This window comes from Asparagus officinalis, chromosome 3 (genome assembly GCF_001876935.1).
Source record: "Asparagus officinalis chromosome 3, Aspof.V1, whole genome shotgun sequence".
Lineage (NCBI taxonomy): Eukaryota > Viridiplantae > Streptophyta > Magnoliopsida > Asparagales > Asparagaceae > Asparagus > Asparagus officinalis.
The window spans coordinates 15,242,291-15,254,607 of record NC_033796.1 but is presented as its reverse complement, the minus strand read 5'-3'; the positions used below and the strand labels follow the sequence as shown (position 1 = coordinate 15,254,607).

Below are 12,317 nucleotides of genomic sequence, written 5' to 3'. Positions count from 1 at the left end.
TCAAACAATCACCAATTATGATATGTTAATTTGTACTTACAATATAAAACTATTAACAAAATAGTCTAACATTTACTCCTTAAATGACTTTAACATGCTTTTGATTATTTATTTTGACTGCGAATTGATTTGGTCATTGAAGGACCAAATTGCAAAACCCCTTGGAATGTGAAGAACTTATGAGAAATTCAAATGTTTGAGGTACTAATATGAAATTATTAAAGATTTGAGCAACAAATATGCAATACCTTCAACATCAACAACAATAGAAAATAAATTACGAAAACCAAAAAAATATGATTTAGTAGGACAACAGGGAAAATTATGATTTCAACTACTTAGTACTTAGTAGGACAACAAAAACCAAAATTATGATTTAGTAATAAGAATAATAATCCAGAGGGATTAGAAAGAAGACAAATTAATTTACTAAATAATATGTCAAAATAAATCTTGTGATAGGTAGCACCGACCTTAAGAGTTGAGGTAAGGATGTGGTTTTAACTTTTAACAGACACATGTCTATGGAGCTTGGTTTGGGTTCTATGAAAATCGTTCTGTTTATAAGCAAAATGAAGTCGGGAAATTGACCCCATAGACAATTAAGATGAGAAGGCAATTTGATAAGGGTGTGGCTTTGACAGACACGTGTCTGTGGAGCTTAGGGGCTGTTTGGATCGGGTATTTTAAAGGGGAAATGAGGGGGAAAGCTGTCAATTTGTCAGCTTTTTGGCAGCTGAGGCGATTTTGGGGGAAAGCTACCAAAAAGCTGACAAATTTGCAGCTTTCCCCCTCCTTTCCCTTTCAAAATACCCGATCCAAACGGGCACTTAGTTTGGGTTCTTTGTGGATTATCGTCACCAAGCAAAATGAAGTTAGAAAATTGATGAACAACCCCACGCACAATTAAGTTGAGAAGGGAATTTGATAAGGGTGTGGCTCTGACATTAATTTCCCAACTTGATTTTGCTTGCAGACAAAATGATCCACATAGAACCCTAATCAAGTTCCACATACATGCGTCTATCAAAACCACACTCTTATTAAATTTCCTTTCGAACTTAGTTGTGTGTAGGGTTGCACTTTAATTTCCCAAACTTTATTTTGCTTGCGCGATAAAATGATCCACATAGAACCTAAACCAAGCTCCAGAGACATGTGTTTGTCAAAACCCACATCCTTATTAAAGTGCATTCTCAACTTAATTGTGTGCGGAGCCGTACTTCAAAATTTAAGTGGGTATGTTTTTTGGCTGTTTGATACTGAAGGGACTTGTGCTGCCTTGCGCCATTGTGCGTCCAAATAGAATGCGATTTTTTTTTATGGTGAACCCGTGGGAGCTCAAAATTTTTGTTGCAAACGTAGTATGTGTATTAGATCTGGAATAATCAGGCCTTTTATAAACAATATTTTAACATTTTTCAAGTAAATTACTCACATTAGTTTCTACGATATCACAATTTAATTGTGATTTTGTAAAAGATCCTTGTTAGTATCCTAATATTAATTAGAGCTATGCCAATCGTATTACGGACTTTACATTATTTTGGTAATACAACACAAGTAGAGTGCTGTGTATTTAGTCAGGGGGGTTATTCGTTGGTGTAATTTGGGGTAATTTGGGATAAATTGTTCCAATGGGGTAATTTTACCCAATGGGATAATTTGAGTGGGATAAAGTGAGGTAAAATGGGGTAATGAGATAATTTAAGTGAGACAATTAATATGACATCTTTTTATAATATTATATTTATAGCTCAATTCCAGAGGGACCTACAAACCTCCATCTTTGTTGCCTCGCAATTCCAGAGGGACCTACGCAGCCCCTATTTTACCTGACAGAAGAAAAGGCCAGAGTGAATTTAAAAAAAAAAAGAGTTAATTCCACAAAAATCCCCTGATCTTTGGTTGTCTTGCATAACCTTCCAAAAGTTTCAAATTAGGACCCCCCCTGTTTCAAATCAGTGCGAGAGAGGAAAAGAAACCCGGCCGATTTAGGTGGGGGCGGCGGGTTGCCGAAAACAGTGCAGGGGGTTTTGTGAACTTTTACACTGCTACATGAGATACCAATCAATACCCAAAATATCTTTTTATCTCATTATCTTCTTGCTTCATGATACCTCGCCCGTTGCAAATTTGGAGGGAAGAAACCAAACAAAGCTCTTTCCCCATTCAATGATCTGCCACTACCACCGCTGTCCTTGCTTCTCCTCCTCAATCTTCCATGGCTCCTTTCGCCCAAACCCTAACCCTAACCCTAACCCTAACCCTAATTCCTTCACTCTCCATCGATCCCCTCCCTCCTCCTCCCTCAAACCCCTCATCTCCACCCAAATCAGCGCAACATCATCAGATAAAATCTCACCCACAATCGAAACCCTAAACCCTTCCAATCTTTCCCGCCGCCAGAACGCCAAGTCGACGTCTCTCTTCCTCCTCCACTCCCAAGGCTCAGCACCTCACAACGACGAGCAAGAAGAAGAATTAGACGAAGATGAGCTTCAGAGAAAGAGAATCGTAGAGGAAGCATCTCTCGCGACTCGAAGGATCGCTAGGTTCCCTGGATCCGTCGATTTCCCCAAACCCGAGCAGTTTCAGTACCCAATCGATCTCAATCGAGCTGTTCTTGAGAGCGACGAGGAGGATATTAGGAAGGCGATTGAGGTCAGGAGAGGGGTCGCTGCTGAGATCTTGAAGGGGGCCTTGAGAGCTGGGAAGCTTAGTGTGAACTACTCTGACAATCTTGTTTCGAGACTGAGTGGGTTTATTGATAGGGTTGTGATTGGGGCGGCTGCCATGAAAGGGGTTTCGGAGTTCAATCACGTGTCGTTCAATGTGAGGGCAAAGAGTTGCATTCAGAGCTCTGGAGTTGTCGCCCTTGTCAAGTAAGAATCTTTTGATTAATAATTTTCTTTAGTGTATACAAAGTTTTAGCTTTTTTTAGTGCCATGTGTGCTTTAGGTGGTTGAAGCATAATTCAATGACATACCCACAAATTGGTAAGGCAATATGCATGTGTTCTGGTGATCTTGAGCAAGTGAGAAGGGTAGCAGAATGGTTGAAGACGATTCATGTGAGGGGAAGGTCTCTTGGTGTTGTATTGGTAAAAGCAAGCTCGATTTTGGAGCGAAGCTTGGAAGAAATGGATCAGATTGTTGACTATCTCATTGAGAGTGGAGTGAGGAGGGACTGGGTCGGTTTTGTTGTCACTCGATGTCCACAAGTGTTGACTTTGACCATGGAGGAGTTGGTGTCACGTGTAAAGTTTTACTCGGAGATGGGTATGAACAAGGAGGATTTTGGCACTATGGTCTTTGATTATCCTCGAGTGCTTGGGTTCTTTAGCCTTGATGAAATGAATAGTAAGGTGTTTGCATTTCACTAGTTATTTAGATTGACACTTTATTTTAGTTGTCCCAGTAATTTATGGGTTTACCCATGTTGTTTCTTAACTTTCCAATTATTATGAAGATAGAACAAACCTTTTAATTGCTTATTCATGTTAAATTCTTCCACTTACTTCTCAAATGGCTTTGATGCAACAATAAGACCTCATTTTTACTAATGAAACTCCATCTATATGCATCCTACATTCTAATGTGATATTGCCTTAAAGCTTCCCTCAGTATATGGATTGCTTAAGCTGTATGTTGCTGACTTATATAATATTTTGTAGGAATCTATATCCTATATATGTTCTTGAAGTATAGGAAAGCCTTTGAATGTGTAGTGACCTCCTATTGTAATTGAACCCATTTATAATTCCTCACCAGATGATCCCTAGGTTTACATATAATGAAATCCATTTCTTTTCCCATCCACTTTTTGATGGCATCTAATGTTTACCTTCTGAGACACGATCAACCTTGATCACGAGGCACCAATCCTTTTGTTGATGCCAACTATTTAGTTGAAGTTTAAAATTGCAGATATTTAATTTGGATATATTCTGGTTGATAGGAGGTTTAAGCTGGTTGATTGATTACTAGTTGTATCTATCTTATTTATCACTAGTCCTCTGCAAAATACAGTTAACATTCTTCGTTCAAAATTTCATGTAAGACGCATGTGTCTATATATGTACACACACACACACACACACACACACACACACACACACTAAAACATGAAATTTAGTATAAGCTTCTGATGGGTAGTATCTATGGACTTGATTAAGTTCATTGTTAAATGTGAACTGCAACTTTCTGTTTTCAGGTTCAATACCTTAAGGAATTTGGCTTGAGTACTGAGGATGTTTGCAAGCTATTAGCGTTCAAGCCACGACTGATGGGCTGCAGCATAGAGGAAAGGTGGAAGCCGCTTGTGAAATACCTGTATTACCTTGGTGTTCGACGTGATGGAATGAAGAGAATACTTATAGTGAAACCCATGATTTTCTGTGTTGATCTGGAGACAACTATTGCACCCAAGGTATTATCTTCCATATGTGCAAGATGTGTCAGATAGCGCAAATTTAAGTTTGTTAGATGAAGTTGTCCTTACCTTCTTCTTTTCTTCTTCTTTTTCTCGAAGAAAAAAGAGAATTTGGATACATTTTTTCATTAAATAAAATGCTGTAAAGAAGTACAGTAGATGTGAAAGCCTTTTTCTTTCTTTGGCACGCTGTATCAAGGAGTTTCTGTTTTTTCATTTCAATACATGTTATACATAGTCAGTAACATGATAAGAGAGCCTCAAAAGTGTTCTTCTATCATTAATCTCACTGATACCAAGCATCTTTTCTTTTTCATGTCCAGGTACGATTTTTGAAGGACCTAGGCATCAAAGAAGAAGCCATTGGTAGTGCTATAGTGAAGTTTCCGCCCTTGCTAACATATAGCCTCTACAAGAAAATCCGACCAGTGGTTAGTCCTATGCTTCTCATTCCAATTTGATAGTATAGTTTTGTGAATGCTTTTACCTTGTAGCTTTCATTTACTTATTTTGTTCAGAGTATCAATTTCCTTTTCTGTTTGGACTTCAATCAACACTTTATGAATTCCTATCTTCAATCTGAGAAAGAAATACTTAAAAAGCTAACTAATTAGCTAGATTTTCTATTAGTAATTCGGGATGGTAAAGTTTGTCTGTGTAAACTAAGTTTTGTTATCTCATGCTCTTCCGGATTATTGCATCAAGTGGTATCTAATTCTTATTGGAGTTCATGGTTGTTGCCTCTTGGTAAGGCATTATATATTGGTAAGTTTCCTTCTGTTCTGGCAAATGAATACACTTGGTTACTTCAAAGTATTTCTGTAGATGCATTCTTCTGGCGTGAGACCATTATTTTATTGGAATTCTTGCTGCTCTTTGATGATCTTTCCTACTTGATCCTAGATCCACAACCAGGAGTGGGACTAATGTGAATCAGTTGGTTAATCATATACAATAAGTTCCAGGGAAAATCAACTTTTTATATTGTCGAAGGATACATTTTTGCATTGTCTCAGATGCTGTCTGCTGTCTGACAACAGTAATCAGTTCTCTTTGTTTAGCTGCACGAATTCAAATAGATTGTTATCCATAAAAATGAGTGCTACAGTGTGTATTCTAGGTCATGTTTATTCATGGAAGATTGTATTAAACCAGTTTCTCCTTGTATCTTTCAATAGGAAAATATACCTCTAGATTTTCTGAAAGATTTTTATGTTGCATAATATCTATCTCAATGGAATTTATACAAATTATTCTTGGCACCTTTCTCATTCTAATGCTTCTTTTTCTCCTTCAGTGCAATGTTTAGATTTCAATCTTCGTATCCTTTTCGCAGGTCATTTTCTTGTTAACAAAAGCTTGTGTGACACGAACTGATATTGCAAAAGTGATTGCTTTTGACCCGCAACTTGTAGGATGCAGTATCATAAAGAAGTTGGAGGTCAATGTTAACTACTATCTATCACTAGGAATTCGACCTCGGTTACTAGGTGTGATGGTAGCTGACTTCCCAATGCTGCTCAGGTACAATTTGGACATCGTCCGCCCCAAGTATCTGTATTTGAGGAGAGTTATGGTACGCCCACTGAAGGATCTTATTGAATTTCCAAGGTATTCTATTTATTTTTAGAACTAAACAAAGCCCTTTAGATGAACATCCTGATTCTGCCCGTACTGCCACTAGTTATGAGTCTCTTGTTTAAATGTTTTTCAGTTTGTGTTGCATTTTCTTTTAGGAAGATTGTAATTCATGCATGCGGATTTGGTGTCCGATGGGTGCATATTGAATGTGTATACCTATGTGTCTGATTTGACTCCTCCCGAAGTGCCCACACTTAGAAAAGTTAACTACCTCAACCAATTTATTTCTCCGCCATTTCATATCTTGCTATGTTTACTTTGAACAGAACATTTTATTAGGATTAAATGCAGACAAACCCCTTGTACTATGGTAATGTAGCTACTTACACCCCTAAAAGCACTTAACATCTTGGACGACTGTTATTTTTTAACCCACAACTTAGACGGCAGTTTAGTTTTTTTTCAGAGTTAATCCGAAGGTAAAAATTAATGTTGAACATGTAATATCTTAGCCTAAGTTGGGAAGTAATTTCATGTTGGAGGATGCAAGTCCTCCTAAATTAGTATAGAGGCTAAGGGCTTTAAGTGGCTACACTTTCACAATACAGGTGGTGTATGCAATTAACCGTTTTTTCTATAATTGAAGTGCCCGCTATTTCAAACAATTTAATCTTCTGTTATCCTTCTATACATCCTGCATTATCTACGTACTGTTTGCAATTCTAGGAGATGCTGGGTTTTCTTTTTCGGTTGAACTAAGAAGTCATATTCTTGCAGATTTTTGAGTTATTCATTAGAGGGTAGAATAATTCCAAGACACAAAGTTCTGGTGGAAAACCGTATAAACTTCAAGCTGCGGTACATGTTATCAGGTTCGGACGAAGAGTTCGATCAGAGAGTACAGGCTGCTATTGAGAACCGAAGAAGGTTTGAATCTGGCGACACAAATTTTGATGCGTCTGATTGTGAATCACCTCATATACCTTCTGTAGCTTCATGACAACCCCAGTGCTCAGGTCTTTCTGGCTTTCGTCTGAGATTCTTGTACAGTGTAACAAAGGCAATGTATTCCTCGACACATTTGTAAAAGTTATTTCAGCAATCAGAAATTGTGGACTTTGTTCTGCAAGGATAAGTGGTTTCTCCTTTGAGGTGATTTATGGTGATTAAGGGCATAAATGGAGTGGCAATTAAAGATCTTTTAGCATGGCGAGTACCTTCAAAACATGGGGATACGGGAAAGGCTTATTCAAAGTTTAGTATTTCTGCTGCAGTGATGTGGCAAAAATCACAGCCAAAAAATTACACCAATATCACTTATGATATCTCCTCTACAAGTTTTAACTTCAAAAGTGAATGATATCCTCTCCTTTTGGGGATCTATCCAACCAAATATTGAAGTGCATTAACAGCAATACTACTTCATACCAACTGATAATAATTACTTCGAACTTCCAAGAAACCAAACCATACTCTTGTTGCAACACCGCTCATGGTTGCGCATCATATACAAGATGCAAAAATGCATCTAGATGCTGCTGAAATAGAGTACAAAAGTTCACCACTAACCAGTGAAGCCATTCACTGACTCTCAGTTTGCATTATCATTTTACCAAAAATCTCAAAAGTAAACTTTCGCAAAGGAGCGTCATACAATAAATGTACAAATTTAGGTTCTGTAGGTGCATCAGATAGACTAGTAACATGAGGATGTACTTATTTTCCAAGCTAAAGTCACCTGATCCCAAAACAAATCTCCTAACTAGCACACAATTGGGTTCATCAAGCAGCTTCGGCTGCAACAGTCGTATAAAGGGGATGAACTATGTGACCTTCCTTTGGATCGACATGGACCCACTTGCGACCACTCAGTTTGTGGCGTTCAAACCGCACTTGCCCTTCTTTTAGGGGGATCGACATGGACCCACTTGCGACCACTCAGTTTGTGGCGTTCAAACCGCACTTGCCCTTCTTTTAGGGCAAACAGAGTGTGATCTTTTCCCATGCCAACATAATCCCCAGGATGAAATCTGGTGCCTCGTTGACGAACAATAATGTTACCAGGTATCACTCTCTGCAAAATTAACAAAAATTAATCAAATAATAGCAAAGGAAATGATAAGAGCTCAAGCTTTTCGACAGCGTACTCACCTCTCCACCAAACTTCTTCACACCAAGATTCTTTGGGTTGGAGTCACGGCCATTCTTGGTAGAACCAGCAGTCTTTTTGGTGGCCCATCTTCGGAATACCAAGCTCAGCCCTCCAGATTCCTCTAAAAATAAGACATATATTTGGTTTTAATTTAGTGGAACTACTAATAGAAGAATTCAGATAGGTGAGTTTTTAACAAGGTAATGGTGTAAATACCACTAGCACCAGTGTACACAGGGGCACATGAGACTAGGTCCCGCAGACCCACACGCCTGCATATTGTTGAGAAACTAGCATTCATCTCTGAAACACCTGAATGAAAGTCCATAAAACGTATATAGGAGGTTGAGATGTGGAGAATTGCAAATAGTTGGGGAATTAATGGTCAGAGAAAAGGAGAAGGCTGAGATGTGGAGAATTGCACATAGTTGAGGAATTAATGGTCAGAGCGAGGGAATTGCCAATAATTGAATTAATAGAGGGAAGGATTCCAATAAACCATGCAATTCTCAGTGACGTAATATCAAATAGCTAAACTTTGCATTCTTTGCCCTGCACTCAATTGAAGAATGTATACAATCAGTCCTGTGCTAACAATAATGTTAATGCTTAAACTAAGTACACGATCTTCCTAGTTATGTATTAAACTATCCATGCCTTTATGATAGCAAGTTTGTGAACCAAAGGAAACTTGTAGTAGTTCTCATTTGGTTCATTTACCAAATTATTTTTCAGTATGTACGTTTACATTTACATCATCTACATGTCATTGCCTCTGTGTTATCTTTATTTTCATTCCAAAATCCATATAAAGAGTTCCCACTCTGAAGTTTTTCAATTCTAGTAATAGTGCAGGAATCCATCTGAAACAGATAGTGCTTTTGTCAATTCCTAAGTAGTGCACTAAATTAGGAATACAATGCCTTTCAAAACATTGAAAAAGCCTGACCACAAAGAGGAGTGTTTGCATTACCTATGCAGAAAAACCTAAATTTGAACTATAGTTGTGTGTAAGATAATTGATCTTGTATTCCTTGCATGTTCTCAGACATTGATATTCAGGCCCATTAACTGATCTAGCTTACACATAGTATCACACAAATCTTACTCTTAATACATTATATATTTGTGCGCTAAGTTGCATGGACACAGGCACTGGTACCAGTGTGGGTACGGGCACAGGTCAGGTCAAATTTGTAAAAGGTAAGGTACAGGGACACGGCTGGAATTCGTCGCTGAAAGCATAGTTCTGAGCTAGACATGCAAGTTACTCTTCGAAATTGTAGTTTTTAACTGAATATGACTTAAATGAACCCCACCCTTGTCCAAAAAGTTTCATAAGTGGATGTAAATGTAGGATATATGCCCAAGAAGTATATAAAGAATGTATGCATATATGTAAGAAGTGTCCAAGAAGTGTTGGGTACAGGTACATGTACGGGTACAGGACGTCTCGAGTACGGGTACAGCATCATGGTATAAATATCCGGGTAACATAGCTTATGCATAATGGAACGTAAAAGAAATATACTCAGGATGCAACGATGCACTCTCAACTATAGGCATCTAAAAAGGTCACTCTGAATTGATTTGAAAACTTGGATGTATGATAACTTCAACTCTCTTGGTAACAACACAAGGGTAATGGCGTAATATTCGGGGTGGCAAAGGGGTCGGGTTGGGTTGGGTCGGGTCATAGTTGGCCCGACCTGTGTAAGTGTGACCCGACCCGACCTGTTTAATAAATGGGTCAATGCGATCCGACCCGTTTATTAAACGGGTTACCCGACCCGACCCATATAACCCGAATGACCCGTTTATCAAAACTCACTTCAATATCGTGGATACTATATCCAACCATCATCTGACAAACTAAAGATGACAGAATGGTATCCCAGGGCAAGTTGAATACATGCTGATATGTACACATAAATCCATATGCACATGTGCAGTGATATTCTAGTGTCTAAAGTTTATTGTGTTAGATGTCTATATAAAAGAACTTTAGGTATTGAAGCTAAGCAACAAAATATTCAAATGTATAGCATATATTAAAAAGTTCAACAATTTCTGTCCAGATCCAAGGGCTTCTGTCCCCTAAGATTCTAATATCAGAAAATCAAAATACTTAACAAATTGTTTTTCACCCTTAAAAAGGTGTTTAATCAGATGATGGATCTATCTATTATAATAAAAAAATGTCCTACTTTCTCTAACTATTCACCATTTCCAATCTTATCAAAAGACTTTGTCAATGAAGCAATCACGCTCAAATAAATAAGTCAAAATAAATAAATAAAAGTAGCCAAAGGCTCGATTCATTTGCACTGTGAACTCTACTACAGTAAACAGAAGAAAAAACCCTTTAACTCATCAAATCAATCCAGTTCTATATCGTACAAAACCCTTAGATTCGCATCAAAATCTCAATAGACGAGAGAGAAAACGCACCAGATAACGAGATCTGGTCAAATAGAACCCCGATCGCCTCCTTCGCCGGCAACCGCGACGGAGATCAGAGATCCACGGCCTGGACCCAAGCAGGATGAGGAACTAGGGTTCAGATTCAAAGAAGCGCGCTTGAATTAAGCTCAGGTAGGGTTTCTGAAAAAAGAAGTTTTGTGAGAATCGCTCTTAGGGTGTGTTTGGATTTCAATGAGGTTAAGGGAAGTTAAGGGAAACTAGGTGAGAAAAGGGAAGGGTTCCCCTTGGTTACACCCTAATTTGGGGGTAACAAATTTTATACTATTAAGGGGTGAACCAAGGGGAACTAGGGTGAATAACTTCACCTGTAACAAATTTTATACTATTAAGGGGTGAACCAAGGGGAACTAGGGTGAATAACTTCACCTCCTAAATGTTCCCAAACAAGGTAACTAGGGTGAATAACTTCACCTCCTAAATGTTCCCAAACAAGGTGAATGATTCCCCTAACTTCCCTTCTTCCTTATTCCCCTCAATCCAAACAAGCCCTTAATCTTCATATTTGGAGCCTGGACTCAACCCATTTGGAATTAAACGGGTCAGTTGTTGTTGGGTCAGTTCGGATCAATCTTAATTTACACATCTAATAAACAAGTCAGTTCGGATTAACCATTTATGACCGGACTCATATAACTCAATCCACACTTAATATAAACGGGTCAGGTTGGATCGGGTTGATTGGTCGGGTCACCACCCCTAAATATTCCTGAAGAATATTGAGTTAAGGTTATTGATGTAACTTATAGAAATCACATAATGACACTCACTGAAGCAAGCATCGTAACACATGGTAAATGGAAAGAGGGCCAAAAAAAAGCCAAATGCTCTATTCAAATGCAGGAGGTCTAGAATGCTAATTATTCTGTACCTCATCTACTCAGGTATGGAGAAATGTAAGAGCATCTCCAACAGCTTCCCCATCTTCTTGAAATACTCAAATTTAGAGAATATAGAGCTTTTTTTTGGTCCAACAGATTCTCCATCCCATTCCCCAAAATAGGGAAGGAGGAGAAAAAATAGGGAGCCTTCCCCAAATCTGCAGCATTCTCCAAATTTTTGGGGAGAGCTTTATTATAGTAATAAATGCGATTTTTCAAAATGGAGAAGCTGTTGGAGTTGGAGCAAAAATAATTTGGAGAATATGACTTTTGTTTCTTCATTTTGAAGAAAATTTTGGGGAAGCTGTTGGAGATGCTCTAATGACACAAAAAATGCTCAACATTGTCCGCTTATGAAAACAATGCGAAATGAATGGGAAACCCAATGCTATCTGCTCATGAAAACAATTGGAAATTAAATGTAACTCTGATTTTCTTAATTCCGTAAAGTTTTCTTTTAATTGTATTCAGCTTATACTTCTTTAATGAAAAAGAATAGTTCTATGCCAATAAGTGCATACAATAGTCATTTCCTGTTCTTGAAATATACCGATTTTTTTTCACTTTTTCGGTAAAGGATCACACAAAAAAATCATGTACTTTCCCATTTTCAACTGAATAAGTACGCTTCAAATAAACAAATCCAAAAGATTTCAAATTAAAAGCAAGCTCAAGAGGGACCAATAACGAGAATATTATACAATATCTCTACTTTTCATCCAATAGAAGGAAATACATAGATAGAGAAGGAGATGAAAGGTGAAGAGGGATTACAGAAGCGGCGGCGC

The 12,317-nt window shown here is 38.0% G+C and overlaps 2 protein-coding genes across 3 annotated transcripts; one reads left to right on the top strand and one right to left on the bottom strand.

The window, feature by feature from the left end:
- Positions 2,090-7,163, top strand: LOC109833136 (transcription termination factor MTERF2, chloroplastic). 2 transcript variants are annotated; one of them, XM_020400698.1, is made up of 7 exons: positions 2,090-2,885; positions 2,962-3,367; positions 4,216-4,431; positions 4,758-4,865; positions 5,771-5,875; positions 5,959-6,045; positions 6,793-6,924. In XM_020400698.1, the coding sequence occupies exons 1-6, from the start codon at positions 2,176-2,178 to the stop codon at positions 6,034-6,036; spliced, it is 1,623 nt and encodes a 540-aa protein (XP_020256287.1). In that variant the 5' UTR covers positions 2,090-2,175; the 3' UTR covers positions 6,037-6,045; positions 6,793-6,924. The 2 variants fall into 2 exon arrangements, with proteins under 2 accessions (XP_020256287.1, XP_020256286.1); XM_020400697.1 differs by having other exon boundaries at positions 5,771-6,045; positions 6,793-7,163.
- On the bottom strand, positions 7,509-12,317 carry LOC109833135 (50S ribosomal protein L27-like). Its single transcript, XM_020400696.1, has 6 exons — positions 12,304-12,317; positions 10,619-10,771; positions 8,384-8,479; positions 8,167-8,288; positions 7,951-8,089; positions 7,509-7,880 (listed from the first exon to the last, which is right to left on the bottom strand). The coding sequence occupies exons 3-6, from the start codon at positions 8,466-8,468 to the stop codon at positions 7,798-7,800; spliced, it is 429 nt and encodes a 142-aa protein (XP_020256285.1). The 5' UTR covers positions 8,469-8,479; positions 10,619-10,771; positions 12,304-12,317; the 3' UTR covers positions 7,509-7,797.